The sequence below is a fragment of the Numenius arquata genome, chromosome 26, assembly GCF_964106895.1.
Source record: "Numenius arquata chromosome 26, bNumArq3.hap1.1, whole genome shotgun sequence".
In the NCBI taxonomy this organism is placed as follows: domain Eukaryota; kingdom Metazoa; phylum Chordata; class Aves; order Charadriiformes; family Scolopacidae; genus Numenius; species Numenius arquata.
The window spans coordinates 2,597,306-2,617,303 of NC_133601.1; the positions used below are offsets into that span (position 1 = coordinate 2,597,306).

The 19,998-nt window shown below is 50.0% G+C and overlaps 2 protein-coding genes across 3 annotated transcripts; both read left to right on the top strand.

Moving 5' to 3' along the window:
- Positions 1 to 1,527: 1,527 nt before the first annotated feature.
- CHMP7 (charged multivesicular body protein 7) lies at positions 1,528 to 12,185 on the top strand. Of its 2 annotated transcripts, none has more exons than XM_074164156.1 (10): positions 1,528 to 1,878; positions 3,680 to 3,854; positions 5,856 to 6,041; positions 6,511 to 6,644; positions 7,042 to 7,090; positions 7,419 to 7,538; positions 7,817 to 7,915; positions 8,731 to 8,791; positions 9,406 to 9,567; positions 10,412 to 12,185. In XM_074164156.1, exons 1-10 carry the CDS (start codon positions 1,589 to 1,591, stop codon positions 10,474 to 10,476), a joined length of 1,341 nt encoding a protein of 446 aa, XP_074020257.1. In that variant the 5' UTR covers positions 1,528 to 1,588; the 3' UTR covers positions 10,477 to 12,185. The 2 variants fall into 2 exon arrangements, with proteins under 2 accessions (XP_074020257.1, XP_074020255.1); XM_074164154.1 differs by having other exon boundaries at positions 1,589 to 1,878; positions 9,403 to 9,567; positions 10,412 to 12,123.
- Positions 12,186 to 16,544: 4,359 nt separating this feature from the next.
- Positions 16,545 to 17,894, top strand: LOC141475720 (D(1) dopamine receptor-like). The gene has a single exon (XM_074164205.1). It carries the CDS (start codon positions 16,545 to 16,547, stop codon positions 17,892 to 17,894), a length of 1,350 nt encoding a protein of 449 aa, XP_074020306.1.
- Positions 17,895 to 19,998: the final 2,104 nt, after the last annotated feature.

A 19,998-nucleotide genomic window follows, 5' to 3' on the forward strand; every position in this document is an offset into this window, starting at 1 on the left:
CTCAGCTACCCCGGCAAGGCCAGGCTGGGGCAGCGCCGGTGTGTTCCGTGTGTCTGCCGGGGCTGTTCGCAGTGTTCCCTTGTGGGACATCAGGTGGGCGCTTTAGCTATGGAGTTTCTCCCTCTTCAGATCTCCTGCCTGCAGCAGTCAGAAGATCCCACTCCTCACTGCGGTGCCGCTGGCTCAGTCCTGTGTGGTCGGTCTGTGGGGTTCACATGTGCACAGCACACCCTCTGCCATCCACGATTGCACAACTCTCCTCGTGCAAACGGCCCTGCACACTGTTCCCAGGGTGATTTTTGCTCGGAAGGTGTGGTGCAGTACTGCAGGTCACCGGGAGGACGGGGGATCTCCAGTCTTGGCTGTTTGCAGCCATGGCTGACCGAGCTGAACCATGACTTAGTGTGCCCAGCAGCGCCTTCGGGCTGCACACCCACCCACAGCCTGTGCGGGGTTCTGCGCCTTGCTGGCCCACACCAGCAACGTAAATCACGGAATCACAGAATTGTCAGAGTTGGAAGGGACCTCTAGAGATCATCCAGTCCAACTCCCCTGCTAAAGCAGGGTTGCCCAGAGCACATCACTCAGGGCTGCATCCAGGCGGGGCTTGAAGATCTCCAGAGAAGGGGACTCCACGACCTCCCTGGGCAGCCTCTTCCAGGGCTCTTCCACCCTCACCGGAAAGAAGCTCTTCCTCATATTTAAATGGAACTTCCCGTGTTCCAGCTTGTGCCCGTTGCCCCTCGTCCTGTCACTGGGAACCACTGAAAAGAGTCCGGCTCCATCCTCCTTCAACCCACCCTTTAGGTACTTGTAAACATAGATAAGGTCTCCCCTCAGCCTTCTCTTCTCCAGCCTAAACAGCCCCAGCTCTCTCAGCCTTTCCTCTTAAGGGAAATGCTCCAATCCCTTAATAAAGCAACCAAACACAAATAAAATTGACAACAGCTTTGTTATAACTCAGTCCCTTTACATTTGAAGGACAGACAGATCCCAGCGGTCACGCAGCCCCTTGCCTTATAGTTCAAAGCACAGAAAGTCACTCCCCCTTGGGTGTTTCGCCAGGTGCCGGCTCACCTTTGCTGCTGCTTGGGTTTGGAGGGCACAGTGTGGGGCAAGGCTGAGGAGCCCCAAGGCAGCGGCCCCTCAGGGCAGGCCCACAGCGGCCTAGGCCTCCAGGCCTGACTCCAGTAAGACAGAGGACACACAGGCAGAATGACATCACCCCCAATAACATCACCCCCAACGATATCGCCATGTGATGTCAGCTACGTCAGAAGGCCGGTGCCTCTGTGTGTGTTTTGGGGGAGGGTGGCAGAAGGAGGCCTCGCCCAGGCCCACTCCGCCCTCACCCAACCCCACACCGCCGCCATGCCTGGCGGGAAAGCGGCGACGCCCAGTGCGCAGGCGCAGGGCCGTACCACGGCGGGCGGGGGGGGGTGTTTGTGAGGGGGAGCGGCGCGGCCCACACAAAGGCGGCCCGGGGGGGAGGCGGGTGGGGAGCGGTGCGCATGCGCCCTGCGTCTCCCCGGCAGCCAGGCGGGTCCCGGCCGGGCGGAGGCCGCGGCGCAGCCGGGGGCTCGCGTAGATGTGCAGCCCGGGGCGGGCGCCGCCTGGGCCGGCCCCGGCCGGGGACCTGCCGCCCGAGTGGGAGACGGACGACGAGCGTATGGCTTTCCTCTTCTCGGCCTTCAAGCAGAGCCGGGAGGTGAACAGCACCGAGTGGGACAGCAAGATGGCCTTCTGGGTCGGGCTGGTGCTGGCCCGCGGTCGCCGCCGGGGCTGCGTCCGTACCTGCCTGCGAGACCTACAGCACAGCTTCGAGCGGCGCGGCAGCCTCCCGCTCGGCCTCGGCACCGTCCTCCGGGAGCTCCTCAGGTAAGGGCTTGCGCCTGGCAGGCCTCCCGCTGCAGAGGTGGGGGATAGGGGAGGCCGCAGGGGGGGCTCTGCGAGGATGGGGGGGGGGTGTCTCTGTGAGGGGAGAACACAGCCACCAGGGAGGGGAGGCCTGAGGAGGGATGGTTGCAGAAGGAGGAGATGTGAGGGAGCTTTGCGCCATGGATGCGGGCAACCAGAGCTCTGTTGTGTCAGCCTGGAGGGGTTCAAGGCCAGGTTGGAGGGGGCTTGGAGCAACCTGGGCTGGTGGGAGGTGTTGCTGCCCAGGGCAGGGGGTGGCACTGGATGGGATTTAAGGTCCCTTCCAACCCAAACCATTCTGTGATCCCTTCCAACCCAAACCATTCTGTGATTCTATGCCTGCTGTGTGGGTGGCGGGGAGAGCACTGCAGGGTGCTGGATAAATGGAGGGGGACGTGAGGGAAGGCTTGGTGCTCTTGGAGGGGTGGTTGTGCCTGCCTGTGCTTGGCACTGGGGGTGTGGGAGACCTTGAGTGGTTTTGGTTGCTGTGGCAGGGATTGCAAAGGAGAGGAGAGTACAGAGAGGCCCAAAGGAATATGGGGTTATGCTGGGGGAGGTGTGTGGATTTGGGAACCCTGTGCAAGGTAAAGCATGGCCAGGAAGTCAGAGAAGCTCATCGTGGGGCTCGCAGGAGGCGTGGGAGGGCAGTGGGGAGTGCGGGGGATCTCAAGGGAGTACTGTGCTGGGAGAGCTTTGTGTTAAATTGGGTTATGTTTCCTGAAACGGTTGTTGTGATGACCCAGCTGTGAGTGGTATGTAGTGGTGTATGAGCATGTGGGGATGTGGTGCGCTGGTATTTGCAACCAGGTGGTTTGTGTTGGGAAACCAGAGCCTGGGACTGATACCCTGAAAATATTCAAGAACAGCAGGAGGTGGCTGAGTCTGTGTCTGGATCATAACAAATAAAATCTCTGGATCTGAGAAAAGCTGTGTTTGCAATTTAACCTGCAAATGAAGCATCCTGAAATGTGCAACTGCTCTCTTTAAAAGCTGGTCCTCCCCATCAATTTCCTTGTTCGATACCTCATCAGTTTCCAGTCAGAAAACTGGGAGAAACTTGCCAAACTGGAAAAATAGTAAACAAAAGACCTTTTGTCCAGAGGATCAGGACCACAAAGATGATGAGGGGCCTGGAGCATCTCCCTTATGAGGAAAGGCTGAGGGACTTGGGTCTTTTTAGTCTGGAGAAGAGCAGACTGAGGGGGGATGTGATCAATGCCTATAAATACTTCAAGGGTGGGTGTCAGGAGGATGGGGCCAGTCTTTTTCCAGTGGTGCCCAGGGACAGGACAAGAGGAAAAGGACACAAACTTGAACATAAGAAGTTCCACCTAAACATGAGGAGGAACTTCTTTCCTGTGAGGGTGGCAGAGCCCTGGAAGAGGCTGCCCAGAGAGGTGGTGAAGTCTCCTTCTCTGGAGACACTCAAAACCCACCTGGACACGTTCCTGTGGGACCTGCTCTGGGTGGACCTGCTCTGGCAGGAGGTTGGACTGGGTGATCTCCAGAGGTCCCTTCCAACCTCCTATCATTCTGTGATTCTGAACCAAGGGAGGAGTAGAGACCTCTGTGCACTTCCACAGCCGGTAGTAACACATCAAACTAGCTAGAAACTAACTTTTAATTAGAAAACACTGCTAGGACTGTGGATGTACATGAGAGCAATGTTTCAGTTAATAATGCTCTATGCTACCACTCTTGCTGCCAGGGGAAGGGTTTTAGACTGTCTGTATTCAGTTCTGCGTGCATGTCTTTTCTCTAGACGTGGCAAGCTGCAGAGGGAGTCAGACTTCATGGCCAGTGTAGACAGCAGCTGGATCTCCTGGGGTGTGGGAGTCTTCATTCTGAAGCCCCTGAAGTGGACTCTGTCCAGTGTGCTGGGTGACAGTAAAATACCCGAGGAAGAGGAAGTTCTGATTTATGTGGAGCTGCTTCAGGTGAGTGGTGTTGAGACCTTTCTCAAGATTATGCATCTCCAGAAAAATTATGAGTCGTTTCCATGCTAGCAAGGAAAGATCAGGATTGAATAGACTTTTTTTATTTTTGTACTCCTTAGGTACTTAAAAGCCTGTAGAGAGCTGGATGGATTAACTGGGGAATAAGAAGTAGTTTATATCTACAGGTGTTCCTACAGATCCTGGGCTGCGTAGGGAAGAGTGTGGCCAGTAGGTCGAGGGAGGTCATTCTCCCCCTCTACTCTGCACTGGGGAGGCCACAACTGGAATGCTGTGTCCAGTTCTGGGCTCCCCAGTCCAAGAGAGACAGGGAACTACTGGAGAGAGTCCAGCGTAGGGCAACAAAGATGATGGAGGGATTGGAGCATCTCCCTTACGAGGAAAGGCTGAGAGAGCTGGGGCTCTTTAGCCTGGGGAAGAGAAGGCTGAGGGGAGACCTTATCTATGTTTACAAGTACCTAAAGGGTGGGTTGATGGATGATGGTTGAAGGACTCTTCAGCGGTTCCCAGTGACAGGACAAGGGGCAACGGGCACAAGCTGGAACATGGGAAGTTCCATTCAAATATGAGGAAAAACTTCTTTCCGGTGAGGGTGGAAGAGCCTGCCTAGGGCTGCCTAGGAACAGGTTGCCTAGGGAGGTCGTGGAGTCCCCTTCTCCGGAGATCTTCAAGACCCACCTAGATGCAATCCTGAGTGATGTGCTCTGAGCAACCCTGCTTTAGCAGGGGAGTTGGACTAGATGATCTCTAGAGGTCCCTTCCAACTCCGACAATTCTGTGATTCCGTGAAACTATTATAATGACTTTTCTCTGACTTCCAAGAAACGGGAAGGGCAGGCTTGCTTGCTTGCTTCTGGAGGAAGGCAAGTAGCGTGCTGTGAGACCGCTGGAAATCTCAGGGTTGAGTTCGTGCGAGTAGAGTACATGAGGGGAACTTGCAGATCGAGTGCCATCTGTTGTAGGGAGAAACGGGTGACGTACAAGTCGCTGGCTGTCAGTCCAGTGTATCATGGAGCTGAACTCGCATGTGCGTTATTAAAGGCTGCTTTCACATCAGAGCTTGTGCTTTCAGCTCTCCTTTTCAGACCTGATTAGAACTGCCCTTTCTCCTGTCAAAGACCCTTTTCTTTGGTACTGTGCTGGACATTGTTAGTGCTGGACCCTTGTGAATTCATGTAACTCATTGGTGCTCAGTGTAGCTTGGGCAGTGCAGTGCTGACAGTCCCTGTTTTACTCGGTGGCTGTTAAAATTAGCACCAAGACTTGCTGCTATTGCATGCAAGTGGTGTCTAAACGACCAGGACGAGCAGAAATACAGGAGCTCTTTAGATGTGTTCCTCTATTTGCAGTTATTCTGATAGCAGAGTGTGTCTTCCCTCTGCGGTGGGTGTCCCACAGCCCTTTCAGAGGGTACGTGCAGGGGGGAGGAGAGAAACCTTTTAAAAAGGTGTCTGGGAAACCACAAGCCTTGATGTGGAATCTGGGGGTGGATGGAAAGGGTTATTTCTATAGTCTTAAGTGGACCATAACTCTCACTTGCGGGGGGGAAAACTTCTCTTTTTCCTCTGCCCAGGTCGAAATGATGCAAAATGTCTCGATGAGTAGAATTACAGCGTGGGTTAAAGAAAAGCTTTTGTTGGGTTTAAGCTTGGGGAGGGGGAAGAACTTCAAGAAGCGCAGAGGAGGCTGAGTTGCTGCTTGTGGGGTTGTTATGTTGTTCCATTTGCAGAGGGAATGTGAATAGCGTAGCTTTGGTTCTCAGGGAAAACTGTAATATTTTTAATTCCATTAACGATGATATTTTTAAAGCACTGGAGCTGCTTTTGAATGTTATGTACAACTCATTCTGAAATTCTGTCTGGCCCAAAACGTGATGCGTTTTAACTTTTCACCTCCAGTGTGGGGGAGGAAGCAGGTGTGGACTTGGCAGTTGTTGTGGGAGCGCTCAGTAAACTCATAGACAGCTCTGTTGCTTCCTTTCAGGAGAAGGCAGAGGAAGTTTATCGCTTGTATCAGAACTCGGCGCTTTCTTCTCACCCTGTTGTTGCCCTCTCCGAGCTGCGTTCCCTCTGTGCCGATGTTTGTCCAGATGAAAGGACGTTCTACTTGTTGCTTCTCCAGCTGCAGAAGGAAAAGAGGGTCACCATCCTGGAACAGAATGGAGAGAAGGTACAGGGTAAAGGTGACTGCTTTTGGGTGGTATAATCCCTGTCTTGCATTTCATCTGGCTGGAGAGAATACTTTATCGGCTAAATATGGGCGTTCTTTGATTGGAAAAGTCAATTCTACGTACTCCAACGTGCTCTTGTCTCCGAGGCGGCCCATTTGCTTGTAGCATTCCGCACTGCACAGTTCAGTACCCAAGTGTGACATTGCCATACCCTGTTGGGAGCACCAGGACAGCTTTAAATCTTTAGGGTGTTCTGTTAAGGCTTTCTGTTTTCACATTGCTGTTACTCGATCCTCGTCTAGTTGAATATTAGATTATATGGGGACTGGCATGTCCTCATTGCTCTGTTACAAGGCTCAAGGCTGGGGGTGTAAAAACATCTTTTCCTTCCATCAGAGTAATAATATTTCTAGTGCAGACACAAATTCTGGAGATGTGGCTCAAGCGTGTGGTTCTTTTTTTCTGTAGATAGTGAAGTTTGCCCGAGGTCTTCATGCCAAAGTCTCCCCCATGAATGATGTGGACATCGGAGTGTATCAGTTGATGCAGAGCGAACAACTGCTGTCACAGAAGGTGGAGTCCCTTTCCCAGGAAGCAGAGAAGTAATTTGGGGACGGGTGGTGGGAAGAACATCCGTGTGCTGTGGAACTTTGTCTTCCTGTAACGTAGCTAGAATGAAGCCGCTTTCTGAAAGTGCAAGTCATTCTTTCCTGTTCAGTAAACACGGCAGCCACAGTCATGTGGCAGGGCAGGTTTTCCAGTCTTTGTTCCCTATCCCTATGAAAACAACTTGCAGTGAGTGGATGTCAAAAGATTTTTGCAAAGATTTGAAATGCATTCAAGGGCTATTTGAGGATCAACCATATCTTAAGAGTGCTTGTATCTGAAATGTGTTGTTAATTGGTCACCCCTGGATTAGAGCAAGGTAGCGAGGATGGTTTGTGAATTAACTACTACTTGCAAAGGAATAAGCTGCTTTTCCTTGTTGCATCTGTACAGGTGTAAAGAGGATGCTCGGAGCGCTTGTAGAGCTGGGAAAAAGCAATTGGTAAGCGATATTCTCCTTGGGAGGAGCTACAAGTGAAGTGTCTGGGAGCTGGTCCATAATTGTGGATAATAACCAGGGTTAGGCATTATATACTTGAACTTAGACCTCTTGAAGTGCTGCTTCTGAGGCCAAAGGTCTCCTTAAAGTGAAAATAAGATTTTCTTTGGCCAGAGTGATGTGATGAAGAGAAAGGGAAATATCTAACTCTTAAAACAAGCTGGGGGTTGGGTGTTGCCGCACAGGGATTACTATTTTTTTTTTTTTTTTATGCTCCCTTTGGCTGCTGCCTGGTTTGTGATCCAAGTCTGTGTGTATCTGATGTCTCCAGGCGCTGAGATGTTTGAAATCCAAACGAAGGACGGAAAGGCGCATTGAAGAACTTCATTCCAAGCTGGATGCAGTGCAGGGCATCCTGGATCGTATATACGCCTCCCAGACTGACCAGATGGTACTGTGTTAATTTTATCTTATGTTTTCTCAGGTTTTAGCCCCACTCTTCTCTTTTGTGCTGCTTTACCTGCAGCTCGTGTCTGAGGGGTGTGAGCTGGGGGGAGACTTGATTCTCTGCTCTAGGAAACAACAAATAGTCTGCTTGGGGCTGCGTTTTCTGCTTGTGTGCTCATGTTTCTCTGGGGGTCCTGTTGAGATTAACAGGTTTTGAGAAAAGCTCACTATGCTTGTTGGTTGTTCTTAGTTAGCATTGTCCATTTTCCTCTTTTTTTTAAGGTATTTAATGCCTATCAGGCTGGTGTGGGAGCTCTGAAACTCTCTATGAAGGACGTTACTGTGGAGAAGGCGGAGAATCTGGTGGATCAGATACAAGAGGTACTGAAATAAGAGCACATCTAAATAAACAAGCGAGTAGTGTGTAGATGTACACAGCAAACTTGCTCAGCTATTTCTGGCACTGTTTGGTTTCTCTCAGTAGAGCAAACTGACTTAATCTTGATCTTTTTAGATCAGCAAGCGAAGGTCTTCAAATAACCGTGTCTGGGTTTATATATTTGCATTTATTGCTGGCTAATAATCACAATTTACATTAAATCTGCGTATTTCATGTGTTCTTCTGGTTAGCAATATTGTGCAGCACACAGGTCTCCTAGAAAACGTTTAGGGAGATGTATCAAAAAGAAATACAAGTGGTATCTTTGCAAGCTGGAATGCAAATACACGCATAAAAATGGGGTCTTAAACTGCCTAACCCATAATCTTCCGCAGTTCAGTAAAGGAAAGGAGACAAGCTTCTTCTGAAGGAATTGAAATGAAGAGAGTAATCTGTCTGCATAAGCCAGTGTGGAAAACAGAAAGGATTACTTTTTTAGCAACTTCAGCTCCATGTACTTAAATGGTGACTTCAGCTACTGAGCTGAGGGGCTGTCTGTAAAATTTCATAGCTGAGATGTATTGGTCCTCAGCTTCCTTATTTTGTTATCCTCAGCTGCAATACAGGCTCATTACTGATGCGGAAAAGCTAAAATTAGGGAGATTTTTCTCTTTTTTTTTTTTTTTTTTTTTTGTCTGAAATTCCGTTTCAGGTTTGATCCTCAAATGTGCTACTTGGTTTTGCAGCGCCTACTAAATAATATTCTGTGTTACTGCTTTTGCTACTGAAAAACAAACACTGTGTGTTTTTTCCTCAGCTTTGTGATACTCAAGATGAAGTAGCCCAGACTCTGGCTGGAGTGGGGATCAATGGGCTAGGTAGGTTTTGGGGTTTTTATCCTTCGCTTATCTTCTGTTGCCACCGCTGGCCCTCTGCGCTGCCAGCCCTTCCCTGTTCCCTCCCCAGGGATGTCTCGTCCCCCTTCCTGGGAGAAGAATCACTCACTGAAATACCAGGGATGTTGTTTCTGGTGCCTTGGGAGGAAGTGAGGGCTGACAAGGGCTTCTCTGACAGTGGGTTGAAAAGGAATCAGCATTTGGGCATCTCCAAATCCTTGCAGTTCTCTAAGTGCTGGTGGGTTTTAGTTCAGAGTTGTGTAGCGTTGATCTAAATCTATTTTTTAGAGTGGCTGCTGCTTTGTTTTTTAAGTGATGATCTTTTTCCTCTGGCTTGTGTGTTGCTGCAGCCTGTTTGTCTCTGCTGAAATGTTTTCCTGCCCTTAAATGCCTCAGCACAAAGGCTTCTAAAGGAATAGTTTCTCCCTGAGATCAGGACTGAATCTCCACCTTTAGAAGAAGAACAGGGAGTTCCTTGTTATTATGAGTAATGATGGATGGGAGTAATAAGGCCTCTTTTAAACTTGGACTTCAGTCTGTGCTGCAAGGATGCTACTTAATTCTGCTTGGAACTGACTGTTTTCTTTCATCAGCAGAGATGGACGCTGAGGAACTTGAGAAGGAGTTGGACAGTCTCCTCCAGGACTCGACCAAGGAGCCTGTGGATTTGCCTCCCGTTCCCCAGAAGGTGCTAAATCCCCCCATTTCTGATGCTGAGCTTGAAGCTGAATTGGAAAAGCTCTCTGTTGCTGATGGAGGTATGGATGTTGGCAAATCGTGTTAATTAGCTGCTATTAGGATCCATGACAGCCTTGCAAAATTACACACTGAAGTCTTGAGTCAGGATCTTTCCCGCTTCCACTTACACGGTTGAAAGCAAGCTCTCCCAGTATCCTTGCCCAGGAGCTCAGTGGCATTGTCTTTCACTGTCAGGCTCAGCCTTGAGAGAGCTGCCCTCTTTGCTAGAAATTCTGCCTGGGCTTTTTGCCAGAGGGTATAGGGAAAGTCAAAGGTCCTGTGAGGGAGCTGGTGCTTGGACTAGTTATTTTTTGGCATCGTTTAACAAAACCAAGCAGTATTTTTTGTATGTTCTGGTAACAGTGATAAAGTAGACCAGCATTTTCATGCCTGTTGCTGCCAAGCGCACAGCATCTTCTCTGTCCTAGAATGCTTACTACGTGTTATAGGTATGATATCTGCTTAAACTAGTACTAACCAAGTTTTATTTAGTAACACTGAGTGACGTGAGCTTATGGGCTGGAATTGCGTGCTGAGTTTTCCCTAGACTTGTCTTGGATGGGGTAAATAGACTTCAGTTTTCCTTTCAGGAATCTGTTAATGAATGGACACATTCATTAAATTATGGACACAGGCCTGTCCATATTGTTTTCTTCCTATTTGGGCAGCTGATCTTCTGCTCTTAAACTTGAGAATAACGCTCAGCATCCCATGTCAAATGTGAAGCGTGGGTTTCCAAGAGAGTTCAGTTGAATATGGAAGCACTGAGGCACTCGGAGGTTGCATTTGTTAGCTATGACGTGGTTGATCTGATCCCTCTTACTGATGAAAACTGATCTCTTTCTGTTGCAATTTTCTTTATAGATTTGGCACAAAAGACTCCCTCTGCTTCCTCTGAACCCAAAACAGCTCTGGGACTGAATCTCTAAAGACCCAACTGAATCCTGTTGCTGCAGTTTGAGAAGTTGTCTTAAGGTTCCTTAACTAATGACTAGAACTTCTGGGGAGAGGGGTCACACTCCCCCGTTCTTCGTGGATATCCCTTGGCTCAGCAACAGGATCTCCTGCCATGACAATCCACTCTGGAACTGGCCCCAGCTGGTGTTTGTCATCTCTGTGCCAACATCTGCACTGGTCTCAAATTGACTTGTCGATCCCAAGTCACTCTGCGACATCCAGTTTTTCCCCTTCTGGGAACGCAGTTCACTATTCTGCCCGGTGAAGATAAACTCTTCTATGTCCATAACAAGTGCTCGTTTTTGTTTTTTTTTTTTTCTTTCTTTCTTTCTTTGCTGTGGCTGATGTTGAGAATCTGAGTTGCAGCGATATTGCAGTTGCTCAACATTTGGCTGTTTGTGTGGTTGTTTAAAACACTTGGCACATAGGTACTGTCCTTGACATAATTTATCTGCAACGAGCTTAAACACCTTATGATAGTTCTCTCCCTCCCTGTCTGTATTTTGCACGGTCGTGGACAACTAGACACTGTAACTGTTCAATTGTAGGAGGTTTTGTTGCTGCTCTAGGGGGCAGCAATTGCAAGCACAAGACAAAAATAATTCCTCTTTCTGTAATGATGCTAAGGCCTTAAAAGGGAGACCTGCAAAAGAGTTCAAATGAAGGAAGTTTCTTACACTGCCTGTTGTGCTGAAGGCTTTGCAGTCACTATAATACAATTTTCTGCTTGCTCTTACTTGAAATTGGAGCCTTTTTGCTATTTTTTTTCTGTCTTCCCTGTTTGCAAAACTTCTTGGGAACTGCAGGGTGATCTGCTTTGAGCTCTGGCCTTGAGTGATGTGGGGTGGGAGGAGAAGGGATGCATCATTTTTCCCTTTCTGAGAAGACAGTTTCGTGTAACAGCCTTGGCTTTGCCTTCAGTCTTGATGATGCAATTCCACAAGATCATGGGTTACCAGAAAGTCTAAAACAAACCCCTGTAAATGTTTCTAATGGAAAAAAAAAAGAAAAAAGCAGCACAGCAGCTGAGGATGGTTTTTAGAGGCTGTCTTTACCCATCAGAAGTGAAATCCTTATCTTTTGCAGGTCCCTTTTTTATTATGTGTGTGCACACGGACGAGCAGAGAGCCCAATACCTGCCGTGAATAAATGAATTCTTTCAGGAGGGGAATGTGCTATGAACTGGGCTTTCTGCACGCAGAGCCTGTGCCTGGCAGGGGAGCGACGTGCTGCTGTGTAAACCAGTCCTCCTCTCCCCACACCTCTCCCTGACTCGGAATGTATCCCTGTCACCAACCATCCTGTCACCGTACGCTGCCTCCGGTACCCAGCTCCGTTGCCGGAGCTGTGGGGATGGCAGCTTGGGTGAGCGATAAACGAGGGCTTCCCCACGTCCTGTTAATTATTGAGGACCCAGCTTTTGGCCCCAGAGGATGGGGGAAGAAATTACAGGTCAGTAGGGTGCTGTGGTGGCTCTGGCTTCTTTGTCACTTGGTCCCAGAGTGCAGACTGCTGCCAGGGAAGGGGTGTTGTAGCCACATAACGGTGTATCCGGGCTGCACATGGAATTATTTGAATTGACTTGAAGCTCTGTATTCCTTTCCTTTGTAAGTAAACGGGAGAAAAAAACACTGTGGTTTCTGCCTGTGTGTAATAAAGGGGAGGGGAGGAACGGAACCAGAGTCCTTGGTGGTGCCTCCTTTTCTTTGCCTGTGTCACAGATCACTGCCGTGTGAGTGGTGGCCCAGCTCTGCTTCTGCATCTATAAAACTTGGCTGCTGAAAGTAAATGCTGGGTTTGGGGTTGTACAGCCTTCATTTCACGAGTATCATTTTGGAAAGGCTCGCTGCTTTTTTTTTTTTTTTTTTCCCCTTCAGCTTGTTTTATCTTTCCCCTTCTTTTTCATCGTTGAGCATCTCTCACGCGTCCAGTTTCAAGGCTCACACACAACAGTGTCCTTTGCCTGAGGCACCTCGCTGTGGCCGTGGAGGAAACTGCTACGCCGGGAGGTCAGTTCTCCTAATCGCCCCCTTGGTTCTCCACTAAACAATACATAAACCTTATTTTGGGACAGTTTTTGTCCAGCTCCTTGTTTTGCTTGCAATTAAGCAGCACAGGCGGGGGGGACTGATACTGCTTTTTCCCCCTCTGTTTGAAGACAGTGAATCTAGATGGAGTAACCTGATGTATAAGTTACTTAAAACAAATTATTCCTCCTTCCCTCTGATACCAAGATGCCTGAAGTAAGCGTTGAGTGTGCGGGCGGTCGAGCCGGTTTCCTCTGGCGAGAGGTCAGTACAACCAGTATCACTGGATCCTTTTTTAAAGGATCTGATTCCTCCCCTGCTATCAAAACTTGTATCTTCTGGGGCCGTAAAGTCCAAAGTGATTCCTGTAGGAATAAACACTCCTGTAATTCATGCATCTGAGACAGCCCTTGTGGAAGAGGCATTGAAGAGTTAAACCCAAGCAGCTGCCGCTTTATTTGAAGTGGCTTGTAATTTTCTTCCTTTGATGCAAAGTGGGGAATGTAATCAAGATGGCTGAATAGAGAATTTTAAGTATATTTTGGTGAGACAGCAGGGAAGGGAAATAGAGGGCAGCTTCTTGCTGGGCGAGGAAATTAAATATAAAAAAAACCCGAGAGCTGAATTGCCACCAAACTGGAATCTTATCATACTTGAGTGCTGTTTAAAATAGTACTTAACTTGATTCTCAGAAAAAATAGCAGCTGCTTGTGCGAGGAAATGTAGGAACTGTTTAGTAATATAATGCAGCAGAACAGTTTGCTCGGTAAAAAAGATTGCAGGTAGGAGGAGTCAATCTGTGAATGTGAGTAACCGCCTGTGTTTTGTTTGAATAACTGTATTTTATTTGCCTGTGACAACAGAGTTAAGGGTCCTTTCTTCGTTAGGAGTGTTCTGAGATGCACAGAAATTGGGTAATGGATCCCTTTCCATCCTGTTTTCCCCCAGCTTTGAATGTCTGCTCCAGTATAAGCAGTGTGCGAGGGTGAGATCCTTTCTTGGATGTTCCTAAGCTCCTGAGGAGGAGGAAGGCTTCCTCGAGGAATGATTTCCTGGAATTCCTTCTGGCTTGGCGTGTGCGACCTCAGTGTGCTGTGAGCTCCCGCTCTGAGCCTCTGCTGTGCTTCAGTGCTGTGTGACACGTCACCTGCCATCGCTGGTGCTGTGAAAGCTGCAGTGAAAGCATCCTGTTGTTTGTGTCTTGTGACTTGGATCTCAAAAAATCTTTGTGGCCAGTACAGGGAACGTGAGGAAAAATGTCCTTTGGGGCACAGAGGATGGTTCATCTGGGTGAATCCTCGCATGGGGCAGCACACTGCCAGGGCCCCGTGGGGTCTGGGCAATTAGATCGTAGAATCACAGAGTGGTTTGGGTTGGAAGGGACCTTAAAGACCAGCCGGTGCCACCCCCTGCCCTGGGCAGGGACACCTCCCACCAGACCAGGTTGCTCCAAGCCCCCTCCAGCCTGGCCTCGAACCCCTCCAGGGATGGGGCAGCCACAGCTTCTCTGGGCAACCTGGGCCAGGCTCTCACCACCCTCACAGCAAAGAACTTCTTCCCCACATCTCAGCTCCATCTCCCCTCTTTCAGTGTCAAACCCTTCCCCTCCTCCTAGGGCTCCCCTCCCTCATCCAGAGTCCCTCCCCAGCTTTCCTGGAGCCCCTTGAGGGACTGGAAGGGGCTCCAAGGTCTCCCCGGAGCCTTCTCTTCTCCAGGCAGAGCCCCCCCAACTCTCTTAACCTCTGATTAAACTCTAGTGAGGATGAAGGGAGCTGGGCTGGTACAGAAGACCCAAGTCTTCTGAGCCGGCTGTTGGTGCCATCTAGCTGCCGTTCCTGGCATAGCCATTTGGCAGGAGCAGGCTGCAGAAGCTGGAACTAATGAGGCTTAATTAAACAAAGCCTTCAGAACTAAGTGCTGTGACATGCTGGCAACAAGTTTCTTTAACCTGTCACAAAGCAAGCGTGCTGTTTGCTTTAGGAGTGAGCTGCTCGGTGCTGGATCTTCAAGAGAATAATTGCGCTCTTGTTTGAAAGTTGTTCTTGAGCAGTCCCTGGGTTTATGCAAAGCCCGGGTTGCGGGGTCAAGTTAATTAAATCTCGGTGCAGCTGAGCCGACTCTGTGTAGATTGGCTGCTGCTTTCTTCAGAAGTGGTGGCTGTGACAGGCAAAGGGCATCGTGATACACTCCAGCAACTGTCAATGTAATGAGTGAATTAATGCTGAACTGCCTTGGGTGGTTTTTTTTTTTCCGGTTTGATTTGGAATGCTTTTTGCTGCTCTTTCCCACCTTGCCCAGTTTACCAGCCAGGCATTTCTCAGGAGCGGGTCCCCGTTTGAGCAGCCGTTACAGAGCTGGCTCTCGAGGAAACTCGCCTCCTGAAGGATTTTTCTGATATCTCTTTGATCAGAGGAGCCCTTTTGCTTACAGAGTGTTTAGTTACCAAGAGATGGACGGGATCTTCTTGTGTCCAAGGCTAAACCGTGCCGTAGTAGGTCAGCCCTGGTTCTTAATACAGCGCTCTTCCTCCCCTCAACGCAACAGGGGAGAGTCTTGTGGAACCGCTTGCTTGTCTGGAGCGAGAGCTTTACGGGGCAGGAAGAGAAGTGGTTTTAGGGGAGATATCCCTGCTCATTCCCCAATTCTGCAGTACCACGATGCCTGTGACTTCGGCTTTTCAGCCCCAGCAGGCTGAGGTTGCTCGGCTCTACTCAGCTCCTGTGTTCTCAGAGGGATGGGTGAGAAGGGCAGCGAGGAGACCTCCTGAGGGTGACCTCCATTTGCTGAGGGGGCTGGTACCCTGCCGGAAAGACATCTTGATTTTCCAGTTAATATTTTCAGCTGTCGGCTGATCACTGAGGTGATAGCTAACGTGGAACTAGTTAGGAATTAAATATAAAGAAAGAATGATGAACTTAAAAGAGAAGCTACCTTATATCACTGAAAATACCCATGTTTGTTTATCAAAAAATCTTATCACAGTGATGATCAGTATCCTTTCTGGTCCTACACAAAACCTCTACTGAAAGACTGTCTGAAAACTGTGCTGTGCCTGATACTTTCAGAAAGGAAAAGCTTTCAGATTTGTATGAGCTTTCTTTTTTCGTTGTGTTTTTTGCCTGTGAACTTGTAGGAATTTTGCCATATAAAGTAAATGCCAGTTTTGCACCATTTGCAGCTGGGCAGCTCGGGGTGGGGAGAGTAACTGGTTTAGGGTCATGTATCTCAATGCCTGTGCAGTGAATTTAGGCGTCTCTTATCCCGAGATCAAGCACACTAAATTTCCATCCTGATTTGCATTGAAGACCCTCAAATCCCGCTTGACTGTTTATTATTTTACCCCTTCAATCCTATCGCCTAATTCCCAAGCAACTTACCCTGCCGGCTGCGGGCTCCCAATGTCCTTCTTGGCTTGCAGAGGGACCCACCTGCAGCGTTGGGGACCTGATATGCGGGCAGAGAAGGATCTCACCTGTGTGAAATCCAGAGGGAAGAGCAGAGCAGCCTGTTTCACCAGCAGAGAAGGTCTGTCTGCAAGAGTAGAGAGAGTCTGATTCCCTGTTACATCCGGCAGCAAGTCCCAGCCTGGCCAGTGAAGAAAAGGGATCGACTGGGAGTTCTGTAGCAGGCACCAGGTCAACAACAGATGAAGGGCTTCTGAGAGAGGAGGAGGAGGAAGGCTTGCAGCAAAGCCCTCCCAGCTCGCTCGAGTGCCGGAGGTGAGTGCCGGCTCTTTGTGAGCGACAGGCTGCAAAGAAAGAAAAGTGGGGTGGGAGGCAGGAGGGGAAAAAAACCCCACCAAATACCACATTGTCAGCAGGAGATTTGGAAAGGAATCAGAGCTTCAAGCACTCTTCGTTGTGCTGGGTTCTCTGACTGGGTGTGAGAGCTGGGAGGACGGCAGTTGGTGCTTCTGAGAGGTCAGTGGAGCAGTAAAAAGGGGGTTTTGGATGCTGATGGGGACTTGAACAGCCGTGGAACCTCTTGAGGGACTGGAACAAAGGGGAGAACCCATGGATGGTTTTTACTCCTCCGCAGAAGGAGACGGGCAGGATGTGATCAACGACACCAGCGGTAGGAAGAGCTGGGCAGGGGAAGGGAACTCCAAGTTGTCCTTCCGCATGGTGACAGCTACTTTGCTTTTCCTTCTCATCCTCTCCACACTCCTGGGCAACACCCTGGTGTGTGTGGCTGTGGTCAAGTTCAGACACTTGCGCTCTAAGGTCACCAATTTCTTCGTTATCTCCTTGGCGGTGTCCGACCTCTTTGTGGCCGTTCTGGTGATGCCCTGGAAGGCTGCCACCGAGGTGGCGGGGTTCTGGCCCTTTGGGGCTTTCTGTGACGTTTGGGTGGCTTTCGATATCATGTGCTCCACAGCTTCTATCCTCAATTTGTGCATCATCAGCATGGACCGTTACTGGGCCATTTCCAACCCCTTCCGCTATGAGAGGAAGATGACGCAGCGTGTGGCTTTCATCATGATCGGGGTGGCTTGGTTACTGTCCCTCTTGATTTCCTTCATCCCTGTACAGCTGAAGTGGCACAAGGATCGTAAGCTCTTTAGCCAACAGGAGCCAGGTTTTAATGTCACAGGGGAGGAGGAGAACTGTGATTCCAGCCTCAGCAGGACTTATGCCATCTCATCTTCCCTCATTAGCTTCTACATCCCTGTTGCCATCATGATTGTGACGTACACCCGCATCTTCCGCATTGCCCAGCGGCAGATCCGCAGGATCTCATCCCTGGAGAGGGCAGTGGAACATGCCCAGAACTGCCACAGCAGCGACTGCCCTCACGAGGCCTCCCTGAAGAACTCCTTCAAGAAGGAGACCAAGGTCCTCAAGACCCTCTCCATCATCATGGGCGTCTTTGTCTTCTGCTGGCTGCCCTTCTTCGTGCTCAACTGCATGGTGCCCTTCTGTAATCTTGGCTTACACGAGCCAGGAGAGCTACCTTGCGTCAGCGAGACTGTCTTCAACATCTTCGTCTGGTTCGGGTGGGCCAACTCTTCCCTCAATCCTATCATCTATGCCTTCAATGCAGATTTCCGGAGAGCTTTTGCCACCATCTTGGGCTGTGGTTGCCTTTGCCCCAGCAATGCAGTGGAGACAGTGAACTTCAGCAACGAGCTGGTCTCCTACCACCATGACACCACCTATCAGAAGGAAGTGGTGACCCTCAGCTACCCCCAGCTTCTCCCCCATGCTGCTCTGCAGATGGAAAGCCACGAGGTGGCCTTTGAGAAGGTTTCTCAGGTCTCGGAGCCCTCTCACGACGCCTTGCCTGCGGTGATGCACGTGGAGTGTGAAACGGCTGTTTCACTAGAGAAGATCACACCTTTCACCAGCAACGCATTCGATTGAGAACAGGGTTGGGAAAAGGGTGGTGGGATGGTCTCGGGGAAAGATGGAAGCAGGGACACCACTGCAGCTGCCTATTTTCTGAGCAGTTTACGTGGATATTGTACTCTGGGCAGGAATTTGCGTTAGTAAGTGTGGAATAGCCAGAGTGATTCTCCAGATGGCTCAGGGGGTTCAGATGTGTGGGTTTTGTAGCTCGGTTTCAGATCCAGCCCGGGTGGGCAGCAGAGAGCTGTGTTACTGCTCTCTCTAGTTGACCCCATGGAAAAATGCTTTCTGCAAAAGACAAAAACGCAAGGGCTTGAATTTCACTTTCCTTGTGACTTCAGCCGAGAAAGCAAAGACTTGTGTGTGGTCTGTTGAGCCTCTCCTCTGCAGCCCATGAAGTAAAAAAGCAGCTGTGCTTGTGGGGAGGGAGGCTGGTTTTGCCACTGCCTGTGCCCAAAGGGTCATCAGCCCAAGGCTGCTCAGTGGGCACAAGCCAAATGGCAACTACTTTCTTGGTGATAAGTGCCACCGGCAAAACTAGATAATGCCGCCTTGTGCTCGGTGGGACGGTGCTTTGGGAAGCACCTTTAGCTTGGGAAACCCACATTTCTGGTGGGATGGGCAGCAAGGAGGCAACAACCTTGGCAGGATAACTCTTAAGCTCAGCTCTTCAGTAGCCCCTTCCAGTCCCTAAAGGGGCTCCAGGAAAGCTGGGGAGGGACTCTGGATGAGGGAGGGGAGCCCCAGGAGGAGGGGGAAGGGTTTGACAGTGAAAGAGGGGAGATGGAGCTGAGATGTGGGGAAGAAGTTCTTTGCTGTGAGGGTGGTGAGAGCCTGGCCCAGGTTGCCCAGAGAAGCTGTGGCTGCCCCATCCCTGGAGGGGTTCAAGGCCAGGTTGGAGGGGGCTTGGAGCAACCTGGTCTGGTGGGAGGTGTCCCTGCCCAGGGCAGGGGGTGGGACAGGCTGGTCTTTAAGGACCCTTCTATTCTATGATTCTATGACTGTCTCTCTGTTGCTTGGGCAAATGATCCTGCAAGTCTGGGCAAGCACGCAGCCACCTTTCCTGGAACCCCAAGGCTCTGCTTGGCAGCAGCTTGTCTGGAGCGTGTTGCAGGGAAGGATTCAGCATGTTAAAGGTCTGCTATGGCCCCCGGAGCAAGAACTAGCCTCTCTAAGCCAGGACATGCACAGCGAGAGCAGTCTAGGATGAACATAAACCGTGTTTTACCCCCAGGATGTTGGACTGTTTGCTCGAAGCCTTTGGGAATGAGCGTGTCTGAGCCCTTCAGTCTGTGAGGGCAGAGGAGAAAAGCAGATGTTAAAGCAAGAACATTGCTGTTTTGGTTTCTGCGCCTCCACCACAACTCCCACCAGGCAGGTCCCCCCCCTCCTTTTCCTAGACTGTTTCTTCCCCCTTTTACTTTGTTCTCCCTCTAATTCCCTTCCTCCCCCATTTCATTAAGGATCCTGCCTCCCTTTGCTGTCTCATTTCAATAATAATGGCTTCTTCAGAAGCACTCCTTGCTCACCTGTACTCTTTAATTAGCCCCTCCTGTGCGTATGGGAGCTTGTGTCTGCTTAGCTGGGGGTAGGAACAGCAAGTGAACAGCCCCCGGCTGTGACACGAGTGACTTCAGAAAGGTGTTTTGATGGGTGCCTGGTTAAACACTGCCGCAGCGAGCGGCACATCCACCTCGTCTTGTATCGGAGACATCTTTAGCTCTCTGGCATAGCAGAAAAGCCTCTCTCTCCCCCTTCCCTCCCCGGCAAACGCTAACAAAGAGAAAAATCAGAAAGTGATAATTACAGAGTAACGGTAATTATTAAATAGAGCCCAATTATAGTCAAGTTACAGCATAATCAGCGTGGGAGGGGAGCAGAGCTCACTGTGTCTCCAAGGTCGACGCTTGGATTTTTCGGGGGAAGTACTGATAAGGCTCAACTTCATTTATAACCATCTCCCCGGACGGCAGCGGTGGCTCGTTGGCAAAACTGAGATGGTCTGGGGGTTTTTCAGCTCTGGGAGGGTGGCAGAGCCTAAACTGGAGGAGGAGGAGTTGTTCTGGGACGGGGACGATCCTCTGGCGTGTTTCTAGGAGGCCCAACGCCACCGATCTCA

What these genes read in the sequence shown, in the direction of transcription:
- CHMP7 (XM_074164154.1), top strand. Translation starts at nt 1,589, where the DNA reads ATGTGCAGCCCGGGGCGGGCGCCGCCTGGGCCGGCCCCGGCCGGGGAC. An exon ending in GTCCTCCGGGAGCTCCTCAG is followed by an intron (nt 1,879 to 3,679) that starts GTAAGGGCTTGC and finishes TCTTTTCTCTAG; the next exon opens with ACGTGGCAAGCTGCAGAGGG. An exon ending in CTTTCCCAGGAAGCAGAGAA is followed by an intron (nt 6,645 to 7,041) that starts GTAATTTGGGGA and finishes GCATCTGTACAG; the next exon opens with GTGTAAAGAGGATGCTCGGA.
- LOC141475720 (XM_074164205.1), top strand. Translation starts at nt 16,545, where the DNA reads ATGGATGGTTTTTACTCCTCCGCAGAAGGAGACGGGCAGGATGTGATC.